Source organism: Gopherus flavomarginatus, chromosome 3, assembly GCF_025201925.1.
Source record: "Gopherus flavomarginatus isolate rGopFla2 chromosome 3, rGopFla2.mat.asm, whole genome shotgun sequence".
Lineage (NCBI taxonomy): Eukaryota > Metazoa > Chordata > Testudines > Testudinidae > Gopherus > Gopherus flavomarginatus.
This window is the reverse complement of record NC_066619.1, coordinates 121,238,748-121,253,760: the sequence shown is the minus strand read 5'-3', so window position 1 is coordinate 121,253,760 and position 15,013 is coordinate 121,238,748. Positions and strand designations below refer to the sequence as shown.

Genomic DNA, 15,013 nt, shown 5'->3' with positions numbered 1-15,013 from the left:
CTTCCTTATGTACTCGCTGAGATCTTCATGTGACACCTGCATGCCCTGTGTCGCTGGGGTGATATTGCTCCTGAGTCCTACAACCTTAATAGGCCTCTCAGCTTCCACTGAAGTCGGTGTGAGTTTTGTTTCCATAAGGGCTGCAGGATTTGGCCCCAAAGACCTGTTCCCTTAGGCGAAGGGGGTTGGTGTCGCTGGAATTTTAAAGGGTTTCTCTTTGCAGAACATTAAATCAGTTTGGAAATTTCCAGACTACTTGGAACCACAGGTTCAAATCCCAGCAGGGTCAGTTCTGGCAGATAAAGGCAGATAAACTAATATTGCGTTTGGGATCTTTTGGATGAGACCTTAAAACTGAGGGCCTGGCCACACTGTATGACCACTAAAGATCCCCTCGTCCTCTGCCTAAGTACATGAGTTTACCCCAGTAGTTCTGGCCAAAATTTCCTCTCCCCACCACTCTGATGCAATAGGCAATGATGAGCCAGTTGGCTGCCACCTTCCATCCCAAGGTGCCTGTACATAGTTGACAAAATGCGTTGGGATGAAAGATGCTACATAGGTTTAAACTATTATTAAATTTCAAACTGGCACAGTTGCCCCACATCAGGTTATTTTGCAGAGTTCTCATCTCCATAGTGAGGCTTCAAGGAGGTAATACGATCTTCTGATTAGCACAGGGGCTAGGAGTTTGGGGATCTCTTTCTGACTTACTCACCTTGTAGCCTTGGACAAGTTACTTGACACTCCCTCTCCTGCATCTTGTGCACACACACCCCTCCACCCCAAATATCTTTTCTTTCCCCATCTGGAAAAAGGGAGTAACACTTACGTTACTTAGTAAATTGCTTTGAGGTTGGAGGGAAGATGTTCAATGAATGCAAGGTATTATTATCTCAGAACTTCAGATGGCCTGTTTCTAACTTCTCAGGAAATGAGTGCAGTCCTTGTAAGGTCTGTTTGAACTACAATTTTGACAGCAATGAAATAGTCGGAGTGTATCTGCTAGACCCTGTTAGATGAAATTGAGAGGAGGCAAAAACACAGAATAAAAAATACCTGTTCTTCTTTCATCTTTCAGTCTCATCTCAAGGAGATTCAAAGTGCATTTGTTTCAATTCTGTCTGATAATGATGGTAAGTAATAACATATCTATGTGCTTTGTCTTTGAACAAACAGTTTCTTAACAGAGGGGAGAGAACCATTTTGTTGTTCAGTGCAGTTACTTAAAACTATCTAAACCTTTATTGTTCAGCACTGAAAGATGTTTGTTGAAATATTAATTTTTACTGGAAAATGGACACCTTTATATGCTGTTGTTTGCAGAAATGTCTAATGAAATGTTTCTCTCTCCCTTAACCTATTAGCATCAAAATTTCCCTGGGAAGGCATTCTTTCCCCATCTCCTGGGATTATATTAGAGAGGAGAACAGTGGGGCTCCCCTGTTCGGTTAGTGTACCAGGGCTCTAATCCTGCAGTTGTTGCCACATGGGCAAGACCTTTTGGCTGTGCTCCATTTACATCAGCACAGGGGTCCACCTGCATAGATCCAGTTGAAGAAATGGTGCCTAGGGAGCTAATCTAAAGCCCATGGACATCAGTTGGGGGAATCTTTCTATTGATTTTGCTGGGTTTTGGATTAGGCCCCAGCACCTTTGATGTCATTTAACTATGTCATAGATCCCATTATTTTAGCTCCTATTTTAATTGTCTCTTCACTGGTATTTTTCTTGCTACTTACACACTTGGCTTTTATTGTATGAAATCTGTTGCAGAACTTAGCCAAGACGTTGCTTCAAAAGGCCTTGGGCTAGTGTATGAACTAGGTAGTGAACAAGATCAACAGGAGCTGGTCACCACGCTTGTTGATACGCTTATGACTGGGAAAAGGTATGATGAGCGCAGAACTTCCAGTGTATGTAGCCACTTCTAGTGTGTGTGTGGTACAGGTCTGTGGAGAGAGGTTTCTTAGGATCAGAATGGTGGAAATCAACTTTCACCTACTCCCCACATGTTTGACAGTGTGTGATAACTAAGTACAATGAACTGTAGCCTACTGAGCTGTGCTGAATGGTTGAAAAGTTTTAATGAAGAACTATTTCTTTTTTGTGCAAAAGAGTCCAATGTCCTTTCTGCTTTGGGTTATTTACAGTCCCAACAGCTCTCTGCAGGGGAGTACCATTGCTAGGAATAACAGCTGGAAATTAAATTTTGCTTTTATATTTCTAATATTTTTGATACTTTAAATATGTTTGATTGTAGCTGAAATGACCACATAGCAAGTAGTGATGTTCTGCGGTAGAGTGGATAGCTCTGCTGAGAGGAGGAAGCAGTTAGGTTAGACAAAGGCTAGAAAAACTCCCACAGAAATCGATAGGAGTGTTGCCACTAACTTCAGAGGACCATAAACAGAGAGTGGGGCAATATACAGAAAATTCCAATGGTAGCTGGGACTAAGAGGCAGATGGAAATTGTATTATGCTCTTTGGAGTGAGTAGAGACCTTGTCTAAATATGTGTTTGGGCCCTTACACCCCAGTCAATGGGAACAGATACAAGTAGAACTAAAAAGCAGCTGTTTATATACGTTGCATCTTTTAACTTGGAATTGAACAGTAAGACCTTGACCTTTCAAAGACTTAAACATGTGCTTAATGTTCCGCCTTGCTGGAGTCAGCGGGACGCCTCGCAGTGTGTGAAGTTAAGCATGCACATAAGTCGACAGGAATGGGTCCCAACTAACAAAAATTTACCAGGCAAATACAGTGAAACACATTCATTGGTATTCGAATGTACAGCATGTGAATGATAGCTTGTTCCCGAACAGTCACGGAAAAGCTAATGTTGGGCCTGTTTTATCACCAGGGTCAAACATGAAGTGACTGGAGAAACAGTGGTGTTCCAGGGAGCCCTTGGCAAAACCCCAGATGGGTAGGTTTAGTGATGACTTTCCATGAGGCAGGTACAATTCTGAACCAAACTGATGTTCTAGAGCTACATACTCTTCTTGTAAATCCTTCCTGGGTTTCTACTTGTCTAGAATTTTAATTGCATTACTCTTGTTACCTCTCTAATGGTTACTATGGCTCTTTCTCTGTAGTACTGATTGGACACATGTTTTTATCTTAGCTGAATTATTTACTAAATTCTGCTCCAGGATATGATTTGACTCTGTGGGAGTTCTAGGTATGATGGCGCTGTCTGTGATTGAAAAGTGACGCTAATTTTTCCTTCCTGCCTTTCCAAGTCAGGGTCTCTCTACCTACAAGGAGCTTTGTTCATTGGCTAGTGACCTCAGCCAACCTGACCTGGTGTACAAATTCATGAATCTGGCCAACCACCATGCCATGTGGAACTCGCGCAAGGTAACTTGATACAGCAATGCAGATACCTATGGGAGCTGTAAAAGCAAACCAAAAAAAACAAAAAAAAAAAAAAAAACACCAAACAAAAAAAACCACGATAATTGCATCATTCCTCTTATAACAGTTGGTGTGCAATTTCTGGCCACAGATACTGTGTTCTAGTGTGAGTCTACCAGCATGTGAAATGGTGAATTACCGATTTCTTCAAATTATTGAAACAAAGCATTAATATTATATGCATTGCTTGAATCCACACTCCACATTCCACTCCGTAATTAATTATAGTTAATATTATTTTGATTTGTACTGTGGTAACAAATAGGGGCTAAGGGCCCAATGTGGTAGCTGCTGTACAAATATTTTCAAAAAGAGCTTAAATCCTAAATTTAAGGCAAAAAACAGGTGGATTTGACAAAAAGGATGGTGGAGCACAAGGTAGCAGTGAGACAATTATGATAAGCAGTGGTCACAGCACACCAGCTGTTTTAATCACTGTCCTTGAAATAATGCTCTTAATTTTATTTACCAAAAGATCAACTACTCACATTCTTTCGCCATTATACCCCTTATCAAAGCCACAATGTGACTTATCATGCTTCCTGAAGTCAAACCACCATCATTCCTATACATTCTAACTAATTTTTAAAAAATGTTTTTTTATTTTAACTTTTTTTTAATTAAGATTTTATTAATGTGACATCCTTTTTCATTAGCCCATTTGAAAAAACAAAATAAGTTGTTTTAATAACCAGGCAAGCAGTGTTCCTGTATGCTTCAAATAACCTGTCAGCTCTGCACAAGTTCATTACGTGCTCCTTTGCTGAGATTTGGCTTTATTGGAAACTCCACTTTAAGCAGAACGTAAGCCTCTGCCTAAGCTTTCTTCCAAAGCTTGAGTATTCACAGTGTTTCCTGCAGGACCTCCCTATCTCTGCCCTTTGATTCCTATAACCAGAGGTTCACACCTTTCTCTTATAGCCTGGTGGAGTTAACCAGCTGCACCTGCTGTAATGAGTCAGCAGAATTTACACAGCAACTTTATGCTGGATTCTAATGTCTGATAGCAGAAGCACACTCCATCCTCAGTGGGGTGATATTCTGCCACCCTGTTACAGTAGCCTTATGATTTGTCGCTGATCTTAGATCACTGCCACAGCAGGGGAAATGAAGATGGAGTTTCTTTGTACTTATTTGCCGTGATTTTTTAAAAATTTGTGACACAATATTCTGTCTGAAGCTAAATGGCAGCTGTGATACAATAGTGACTGTAGCAATGCGAACAGTCGTCAGTATGGGCTAGACTGTGGACCTCTGACTTCCACTGCTGAGAAGTTATTTTGCACGGATACACTGATGTTAATGGGACTGCTTGGGTGAATAGCTACACATCAGCATGAGGGTTGACAATCCCCCTTTCTGACTACAGAAGGGCTGATGAAGTAGTGCCATTTGAGTTCCTCTAAACCATGATGAATACAAAGCAGTAATCCTAAGCATTTTAAAGAAATGCAGAGATGCGCACTCTCTCTCCCTCCTTTCTTTTAACCTTAGATTTTTATTTTATTTTTTAAAGTCCTGTCTTTATAAATGCAACATAGTTGTGTGCAGGGCAAACTCCTACCTGGCTGATTCCTTTTGGGAAAACATTTTCTTTGGAAAGTCTACTGCTTATTGTAATGCTCACTGGTGCACAGATTTATACTCACCATCTCCAGATAGGAGGGCTGAGGAGGTGCCTCAAAATGAAAAGGAGTGAGGGAGAGAGAATATGTGATATCTTATTAAGTTATCCTCCCTTCACTGCACGTGCGCTGCATTACCTGTTGGGAGGCTGATTGTGTGGCTCAAAGCTGTGGGCTTGGTCCTTAAGGTCAGTATTTGGCTTCACTTTAATACTAACCAGATGACATAGAGAATGTAACTAAGCGATGACAAATCAGGGGTGCAACAGGGATCTGATCCTACGTTGCTTACCTCTGTGGAAGCTTTGCCACAGACTTCAGTGGGCCCAGGATTGGGCCCTAAACGAATAAAATAGATGCACTTGTCTGCTGAAGTGAATCAAATACATCCATTCTTCCTCATTTTAGGGAGCAGCGTTTGGTTTCAACGTGATTGCTACAAAGGCTGGAGAGCAGCTGGCTCCGTTTTTGCCCCAGCTGGTTCCCCGTCTCTATCGTTACCAGTTTGACCCCAACATGGGCATTCGACAGGCTATGACCAGCATTTGGAACGCGCTTGTCACCGACAAATCTGCAGTGAGTGAGCATGAGTTCTCATGTCCCATTTCGGTCTGTAGGGTGTTGGAGTGAAAAGCCACATGCCTGAGCATCTCAACAGGATTCTCGGCAAGAAATAGCTGAGGAGCATCTTGTGAAAGGCATTGATGATCTGTGCTGTATGAGAAGGAGGAGACCTCTTACTATGTAGAATAGGTTCTAACATAATCAAGTAGAACAGGGGATGTGGAATTTTTGGGAGAAATGGAAGATGTACAGATGTCTCCACACTGCCTGTTATGCATGGAGGGACCTTCCTGAGCTCATCTGCAAGGGCCACGTTCAAGTTCTGCTGCTCCATAAAGTAGGGGGTTGCAGCACTTCGTGCCTTTTTTATGAGAAGCCCCTAGGGGCCCCTGCTGCTTTGTGAGGGTGCCGTTCACCCGTCAGTGGCTGAAGAGGGCTCTGGGGTTGTGGCAGCCAAAGATCAGCTGATCAGCTTCCCTGAAGTGGCGAGGAGGTTGCTCATTGGAAGAAGCAGATGCTAACTCAGTGGAAGAAGCTGTCCCCAAGCTACAGGAGGTAGGAGAGCTCAGTGGTAGGCCCTCTCTTCCCTGGGCTTCTGAAACTGTGGAATGGTTTAGTCAGTTTTCTTCTTAGCAGCCCCAATTCTACCTCTCCCCATAAAAAACTGCAAAAGTAGATTCAGAGGCTCTCAGGCATGTGGAAATATGCTGCTTCTGCTCTTTCTAGAGACCTGTTTCCTTCTGCTTCCAAACCTCTCCATAACAAAAGAGCTGGAGAGCTCTAGCCTTTCCCTTCTCCATATGGCTAATGTGGCTCCCTGCAGCCTTGGCCTCTGAACCAGCATGGGGAAAGTCCCTTCCAAACTGAAGCAAGAGAGCCAGCCCAAGTAGAACAGGCTCACGCAAGGTCAGCTCTGACCTTTCACAGTTGATCAGGAATTGCTGTACTTTGGCTGGTATCTCTGAGGGTGTTGTGTCTCGTCCACAAAGACCTTCCTTAGAAAGGTGGAAAATCTTGGCAGGTACTAGTTAAAGACCAGGACTTCAGCATGCTACGGTCCCAGTCGTGCAGTCAGACCCATGTACGTGGATCCAGTTGCAAGGCCAGAGCCTTGATGGGAAGCTGCAGGATGCTCCTGGTCTATGATTTTTCTTTTCTTTTCTTCTACCAGGTTGATAAATACATGAAGGAGATTCTGGATGATCTGCTTAACAACCTGACCAGCAACCTGTGGAGGATCAGAGAATCCAGGTATAGTTGAACGGTGACCTCTTCCTCTTTAAACCAAGCTGCCAACATGTCATTAGAAATTCTAGTGGATTTAGAAAGGGAAAAGGCCGAGGGATGGGGTGGGGTGTGTGGGCAGAATGGAACCCACCACCAGAATAGAGTCGTGCTGAGGTAGGATGTACTGCAACTCATATTTCCATGTTGGCTCGCATCCAGCCCTGCTGTGATACTGGGCTAAAGGCTCTGAAGAAAAGGGTCTTCTGATTGCAACGTTCTTGGGGGGGTGTCCCAGAGCCTCAAAAGTTTTAGGGAATGTCTATACTGCAAACTAAAACCTGCTGTCTTGAGGCTCGAAACCGGGCTTGTGCTGCAGGGCTCAAAACAGCCATGTAGATGCTCGGGCTGGAGCCTGGGCTCTCAAACCTGGCGAGCGGGGCGGAACTCAGAGCCCAGGCTCCAGCCCAAGCAGAAATGTCTGCACTGCTTTTTTTTAAGCTCCGTAGCGTGGGCCCGGGTCTGTTGGCCTGGGTTCTGAGACTTGCTCTGTGTGTGGTGTGTTTGGTTGGGTTTTTGGAGGGGCTTTGAAGTGTGAACGTATCCTTTGTCATGGCCTGAGTCTAGGGACAATCCATTTATCAGTGTATAGTATAAGGTCTTGGTGATAGGAGGGTGCAGTTAGATACAGCTCTGATAAGGAGCTGCTGGTAGTTAAACATTTTTTGATATAGCTCATCAGCAAACCAGCATAAACTTCTAATCTGTGCTCCAAACCTGATCCATCAAATGTCTCCGTTCCACCTCCCCACCTGGAGTTAGTGGATTCATTAGAATATCCTGCACGGGCTAGAAAACAAACCTAGAGCTGTATTACAGCAGCTGTAACTACGCTTGCTTAAGCGTTTCCGTTATAAACCACCTTTTTTAGTTGCTCATGACTTTCTCCGGTTTTCACTTCTCTGGCTGTCGTTTTCCAAGGCTGGTCTCTGCCAAAGGCTGAATTTTATTGTTGTTAAAAGTTGGACCCAGACTAGTTCAGCAGTTCTGGAGAAATGCAGGAATGGGGAGAATAAAATGCTGTCCCCGTTGTGTAAGGGAAAAAGATGGCAGTCTTTATGTGAAGAGCCTTAGTGCAGTGTCCTGTGGACACTCAAACCCCTCATAAGGAGCAGTGCTTCCTGGGGTGCGTCTACCCTGCAGTGAAAGTTCAGTGACAGGGCTGTGGCTGGTCTGGGACAGCTGACTCATTCTCTTGGGGTTCAGGCTGTAAAATGGCAGTGTAGACATTCAGGCTCGGCCTGAAGCCTGGGCTCCGACACCCTGCGAGGAGGAAGCCTGAACCAGCTGACCCAGATTCTGAGACTCGATGCTATGGGTTTTTTTATTGCAGCATATAATGAACCGTCGGTGTATGGGCGAAAATTGGTTTTGATCCAGGTGAGTTGCAAGGATTTGAAACCCGATTGCATTGATGGTAGTTTCTTTAATTACCATCTGCCAGTGTCGTAAAGGGAAGCAAATTGCAGCGTGTGGGCTTTTGTGTTGTGCTTTGGTATATGCACATTTTTTAAAATGTGCAATGAAGCAGATCCATATTGAATGAGAAAGTAGGCTTGTCAGGGAAGGTGGTGAGTAACAGTTGTCAGGTGTGATTCACCACTCCCTTAATCTAGTTTTATGCCAGTGTCACTCCTCCAAAAGCAAATGGAGTCAAGCTGGAGGAAAGCAGCAGTGAATCAGGGCTGGTAAATATAATGATGGTATCTGTTGAAGGAGATGGTGCTTCATGAGCTATTGCTTTATTCTGGAGACGGGGAGCCTGATTCTCATCTACACAAAGTCACTTTGCATCTCTCTGGCAGTGTGAAGGGGCTTTTTAGCAGGTGTATGTTATATTTTCATTGACTCAGGCCCATTCACACTGCCAAAATGATGCAAAGTGGCTTTAATGTAAATGAGAATCAGGCCCAGAGGACTTTCCTGCCAAGGATGGCCTGCCTTTGGAAGTAAGTTCAGATAACAGTAATGTGTGGTGGGGCTCTTTTGGGTTGTTCTGGTTTTTAGCATTTTATTTCTGTATTGTATCCTTGTCTGAAACAAAACTGTGTTTGCAGCTGTCTAGCACTGAATGACTTACTAAGAGGCCGACCACTGGATGACATTATTGATAAACTTCCAGAAATCTGGGAAACACTGTTCCGAGTGCAAGATGATATTAAGGTAATATAGCTTCCTGTTAAATTGTCAGCTCTTACAAAAAGTATAATTATCAATACTGGAGGGAATATCTCATCCACTGCAAGTTTAGAAAAGTATCTCTGTGAAGAATCAGTTATTAGCTAGGGTCTGGTCCTGAGAGCATCTCCAGCTCCCGCTGAAGCCAATAGAAGTTGCAGGTGCTCACTACTGTTCAGGTCCCAGTGAGTAGAATGCTTGGGAAATTCTTCATATGGGTTCCTCAAAGTGTTGGGATTCCTTCTGAGACCTCCACTCAGCTTCTCCAGAGCACCTTGTGCAGCTCTGAGAGAGCAACTAGGTTTGAGGGTGCGTATACAGCACACACTGTTTTTCATTCCTATTCTGCTCAGTCTTACAAAGCGCCGAGCAGTCTGGCCCTGACCCACCACAACACTTAAGCGAATGCTTAACTTCAAGCGTGTGAGTAGTCCAACTGGGATCGCTCACATGTAAAAGTGAAGCACACGCTTCAGTGTTCTGCAGGCCAGAGTGTTCAGCATCCTACAGGATCAAGCCTTATGTTTCCTAACATCCAGCCCTGCCTGTTCAAGCAGGGCTAAAGCTTCTTTGCTTCTGAAATTGTGCTGTGATCAGAGGTGCAGAGGTTAGGCCTCGTTGGAATTGCATCATTTTTGCTGTGTAGTGAAAGGCACAATAAAACCAGCCCTAAATATAATGTTGGTAAAAACAGTATAACCAAATTCTTCAGCGATCCTTCTGAGTAGAGAATAAAGCATACAGGAGAGATTTTCTGCTTCCTTTTTGGAAAAGGACAGATCCTCCAACATTAGTGGCATGGAAGGACAAAGCATGGGAACTCCTTTAAATGGAAAAATGACAGCTAGTCGTAAATCAGGATCAAATTGATTTTCACAGCACGTGGTTGCCATTTCTTGGAATCTGAACAAAATAAATACACACATTGTGATAAGTGGCTGACCGTACACAAACAGATCTTTTAAACATAACCGCCAGGTTATGAATCAGATTTGTCAATACTTGTCTGGAAAGTCCAGGTAGGTCAGGAAAGATCAAACAAAAAGTTTAAATAAAATATTTACGGAATTTTTACTTCTTCTGTAGGAGTCTGTACGAAAAGCAGCAGAGCTAGCCCTGAAAACTTTAAGTAAGGTAAAATTGAACTTCTTCATTGCAGACTGTGTATGTGGTGGGTGTATTGTATGTGGTGGTGTATAATAGTTAATTTCCACCTGTGCAAGAATGACCATTGAATACAAATTACTCTCATGTGAACTACCCTGGTACTAAGGTGCAGTGTTACGTTAAAGCCCAGTGGAGATCAGTAGAAGTGTGATCCTGCATCCCATACACACTGATAACCCTTGTTGAAATCAATGCGACATGTTGGAGGAAAACATCTGAAATCTGCTTCCCTGTGTGCCCTTCTTCTTCTAGACAGTTAAAGAGTAGTGTTACGTACAGTGTACAGTGCATGCACATTTGCTTAGAAATGCAGCTGAAGAGACAGGGTTTAGCTGCCTTTCCTGGGGTTTGAGACTCTCCTAATTTGGGACCTGCTGTTGCGGCCATTGACCATTTGGGCCAATCTGGCTGAAATAACCTGCACAGCAGCTGTGTTTCCATTCTGAGCATGCCTAGATCCAATTGTTGAGGGTTTGGAGGGCAGCACGGTTCCTGTCTCCACGCCCCTGTTCAGGAGCGAATATCCATCTAGCACTGAGCTGGAATTTGGCTGAGCGTTTAGTCCCCCATGCAAAAATAATGGTGCTCTAACACACAAGCCCAGACCTGACATGACCAGGCACAACTGTGTTGACTTCTGTGGGCTACACCCATGTACACGGAGTCTGAACGTGACCCAGTCTCTTGGGTCTGGTTCCTCCGTAACTTTTCCCATCACATGCGGGAGGGTGCTGGGTTAAATCTGAGGAAAAACTTAGCAGTGTGTGACGTCGCCTCTCCTATTTATCCTTAGGTGTGTGTGAAAATGTGTGACCCCGCCAAAGGCGCGGCTGGCCAGAGAACTATAGCGGTGTTGCTGCCCTGCCTGCTGGACAAAGGAATGATGAGCACAGTGACGGAAGTTCGGGCTCTGAGGTTTGTTTTACATCCTGTAAATTCCCTTGGGATTGGGCCTGTGTTTGTCCCAAGGGGATTTGGTTTATTCACCTGAACCGCAGCGCGTCCGGTAATCACTTGCCGTTTTAATCCCCTCTCCCCATCCCCAGAAAAAACAGCCCTCTCACCTCCCCCTGCTTTCGTCCAGTTAAAGCAGCAGCTCAAGAGAATTCTAGTGGTTTCCTAGAATGCAGTTTCTTTAACTAAAGAGGGCTGGTGCAATGGTGTAAGTATCCCATTCAGAATATCTAGCCTCTCTGCACCTATTGAGTTCCGGGGGGCATCCAAAGGCCCCTCCACAGCCTAAGGAAAGGAGCTGCTGAACCCAGCAGATCAAGTAAAGTCTGGGGACATCACATGAAAGACACACTGCAGTTGCCCAGGTTCACATCTCAGCAGGAGTCAATACAACCGTCCATCTTTCTGCAGCAAGTAAATGGACCCCCGTGCAGTTTGTAGTATGTGAGACTCTTCTATGGGTCCTCACAAGAGGATGGTGTCTACATGCAAAGTACTTGTGAAAAGGGATTTACCCTTGTGTCTTCTTGGCCAACATTTCTCCAGTGCTCCTCCCTGCAGCGCTTTTTTTCAGCATTCTTTGTGCTGGTTTCACACACTCCAGAGGTGGCTACATTTCAGTGGTGCTGAATGCATGTATTTTAGTTTCTGTATCCCGTTAGGATCCTTTGAGATGAAAGAATTATACTTATTGCCGTTGATTATTATTTTGTAATCCTGCCATGGAATAAATGAAGCAGTAACCAAGGTTCTGAAGTTAGCTAAAAGCTGAAGTGAAGCTGTCTTTTGCAGGAATAATATGATCCCATTAACATTATTATCCAGCAAGATTAAAAAACAACGAACCGTAACAAATCTCTCATGAATTGTTTTCTTCCTTGTGAGAGTTTGAAAGTACTTTGTTGCCTTCCTGATTTTCAAGTGACAGTCCATTAGCACATGTCTTGGGCTACTAATTGTTTGAGGGAGTGTATAGCACGTGGAATATGTTTGAGAGAAGAAGCCTGTGTGGAATGGAGTGATGCGGTTGAACACATTGTTTTAAACAGGGAGGGTTTCCACTTGTGCAGAGATGACTGAAGTTTCTGAGCTGATTTTGCATAGTGTCTCTTAATCTAATAATCTAGCTGCTTCCTGTTTCTGTGTTCAGATGTGTCTAAATAAGATCTTTGCAACACACTGGATATGCTAGGCAATCTGGGAGAGAGGATAAGTTAGCCTGAACAATGTGTAAGTATCATTAGAGACTCTAGGCAAGATTCTGGTCTCAGTTAAGTTGAAAAGACGCAGAAAAATTCCATTCGCAGACATACTCCAGATTCATACGGATGCAGCAGATCTGAATCCAGTGGTGTGTCAGCACAGAGTTGCCACGGATACCAGCTACACTTGGGGAAAGGGCTTTTGTAAATGATTAGAGTTGTAAAGGCTCTGTGATGACATGAGCTTCAATTCTTTTCCAGCATTAACACTCTTGTGAAGATCAGTAAAAGTGCTGGTGTTATGCTGAAGCCTCACGCACCAAAGCTCATCCCAGCTTTGTTGGAGTCCTTAAGTGTATTGGAACCCCAGGTTCTCAATTATTTGAGTCTCCGCGCTACGGATCAGGAGAAAGTAAGTGTAACAATCATGGAGTACATTTTCACAGCCGTTTCACAAGAATTGATAGCGTCAAGGCTCCCACAGACATGAACAAAACAAATTAGCAACTCTCTGAGCGAGAGGCACCCCAAGGTGTTAAGGGAATTAGCTCATGTATCTACGGAGCTGTTATCTGTTTGTTTTTATATGACACTGAGAACCATGGAGTTACTGGAGGATTTTTTTTTAAATGCACTGTGTGCCCCCAATCTTTCCTAAAGGGGAAAAAAGCAATCTTGATGATAACTGTTAGTAAATCTAACTTCAGCCCTGAGTAAAATTATGAAACAGCCAGAGACCTCTGTAAATATGTAGGCTGCATCTACACTAAGAATCCTGGAACTTATTTCCTAGAGATGCAACATCTGAAGCACCATTGCTAGTTATAATGTAAGCTCCAGTGTAGATCAGATTGGGGGTGTTTTCAGCACTGTCATTAAACCCTGGACTTCCCTAATAGAGAGGGGTATTAGACTGCGATGATCTCCCAAGGCCCCATCGCTGACATCTGCTACTTGCCTGTAGTTGTCTGAAAACGTGCACTAGTCAGAGTTTGTGAGAAAACACACAGCATTTGATGCTGAGATGTGGCTTTTTCCACTGGCTTCAGATTAAGTCTATTTTGTTTGTTCTGTTTCCTTTAGGCTGCAATGGATAGTGCAAGACTTAGTGCTGCTAAATCATCTCCCATGATGGAAACAATTAATATGGTAGGTATTGGATTTAGAAAAGGTCCTAAAGTAGACGTGAGGGAGGGTGGATAATGACCAAAGTGGTAACATGATAGGGAACTTCTCTTCAGGCTTTTATCAGACAACCATTCATTTGATTGTCAGAGTTCCTCAGGTATGGGCTCTTGTCCACCTCTTTGTTTAAATAATCCCTTCTGTCCCTCCCCCAATACCTCACACAGGTAGCTACTGGCCTTCCTTCTCCTTCAAAGCAAATGCCATGTGGCCAGATGGGGAGATCCTCATCTGGTGTCCATTGTCATGAGTCCATTGAGGTCAGTAGAGTTGTGCCAGTTGGCTCCAGCTGAGGAGCTGCTCATGGTGTGGTGAAGAGCATAGGAGTGTTTTGTTCTGAAGGGTGACAACTAGTGCTTTTCCATTGGTGACCCAACAATTTCAGGGGGATGCTGAATGCTAGCAGGGAGGGACTCCTCCGCTTCTTTGAGCCCAAATGCTTCTCCTCTATAGTCTTATCTCCACTTGCCCTAGGATCTGCGCTCCTAATTTGTTCCCAGCTTGGATCCCCAGGAGGCAATGTGAGGGAATTGCTCTTGGACACTGGCTCAGAACTCTGTTGTTTTTCCCTTTCTCCTCTCCTACCAGTGGTTTTTAGTGCTTTAGACATTTAGATCTGGGCTAGGACAGTACTTCAGTGGGAAACCTTTGGGGAAAATCCAGCTGCTGTTGGAAATGATGTAGGTTATTCAGTATTCCACACCCATTTTTCCTGAGTTCAGCCTTCACTGGTGCCCAGGCACCCCATCATGGGATGGCGTTCTGCTAGAGGAGCTGCCTTCCGAGTGAATAGTACAGCCGTGGCCTCTTCTTCAGTTTAAACTTTATAGCCATTGTCAGAAGGGATGCGGCTGTGACCGCCACTCTTTACCCAGCCTGTGACATGAAGGCAGACAGGAATATAAACACCGACACTGTCAGCTGTCCCAGTTCTTAATAAAACCTCCATTGTGAGGTGTTGGGGCCATTCCATGCCATTGTAGTCTCGGTGATCTGGTCTCTGAAGCACCGCTGGATAAAAGGCTGCGTGTGCTGATGCCCTAAAGATTTCAGAGGCTGCTGCTGGTGCCTTCATACCTTCTCCCAGCTGTGTGACTGTGCTGCCCCCCGCTGTGGATGCTCTCTGGGTCTCACTGAGACCCCAGAGCTCCCTGCAGTAGTCAGGCACAGGCCCCACTCTGCTCACAGCGAAGCCATCCGCTGTAAAGGGAAACAAAACCATCTTGTTTTCTGTGCATCCACTGCTCACGTGGACGCAATTTCATGTGGCTCGGAGAAGCAGACACCCTTGTAAAGGGCAATAGCAAATTACTCACAGAAGGTATTGTCCTTGAAGAGCTGTCCTTGAGACATAAGGCCTCGTTTATGCAACATGCCTTGGGCTCCACCTAATGGCTCAATCTTACCCTTGGTGACAATGTTGCCAAATGTC

The 15,013-nt window shown here is 44.3% G+C and overlaps 1 protein-coding gene across 3 annotated transcripts in view; it reads left to right on the top strand.

The window, feature by feature from the left end:
- Positions 1 to 15,013, top strand: part of ECPAS (Ecm29 proteasome adaptor and scaffold) — an 84,474-nt gene that overhangs the window by 53,044 nt on the left and 16,417 nt on the right. For all 3 annotated transcript variants that reach the window (XM_050943024.1, XM_050943023.1, XM_050943025.1), the window contains 11 exons: positions 1,082 to 1,136; positions 1,777 to 1,891; positions 2,866 to 2,931; positions 3,248 to 3,365; positions 5,456 to 5,623; positions 6,783 to 6,862; positions 8,953 to 9,058; positions 10,160 to 10,207; positions 11,034 to 11,155; positions 12,658 to 12,808; positions 13,480 to 13,545. In XM_050943024.1, coding sequence (XP_050798981.1) covers positions 1,082 to 1,136; positions 1,777 to 1,891; positions 2,866 to 2,931; positions 3,248 to 3,365; positions 5,456 to 5,623; positions 6,783 to 6,862; positions 8,953 to 9,058; positions 10,160 to 10,207; positions 11,034 to 11,155; positions 12,658 to 12,808; positions 13,480 to 13,545 — 1,095 coding nt within the window. The remainder of the gene's footprint in view (positions 1 to 1,081; positions 1,137 to 1,776; positions 1,892 to 2,865; positions 2,932 to 3,247; positions 3,366 to 5,455; positions 5,624 to 6,782; positions 6,863 to 8,952; positions 9,059 to 10,159; positions 10,208 to 11,033; positions 11,156 to 12,657; positions 12,809 to 13,479; positions 13,546 to 15,013) is intronic.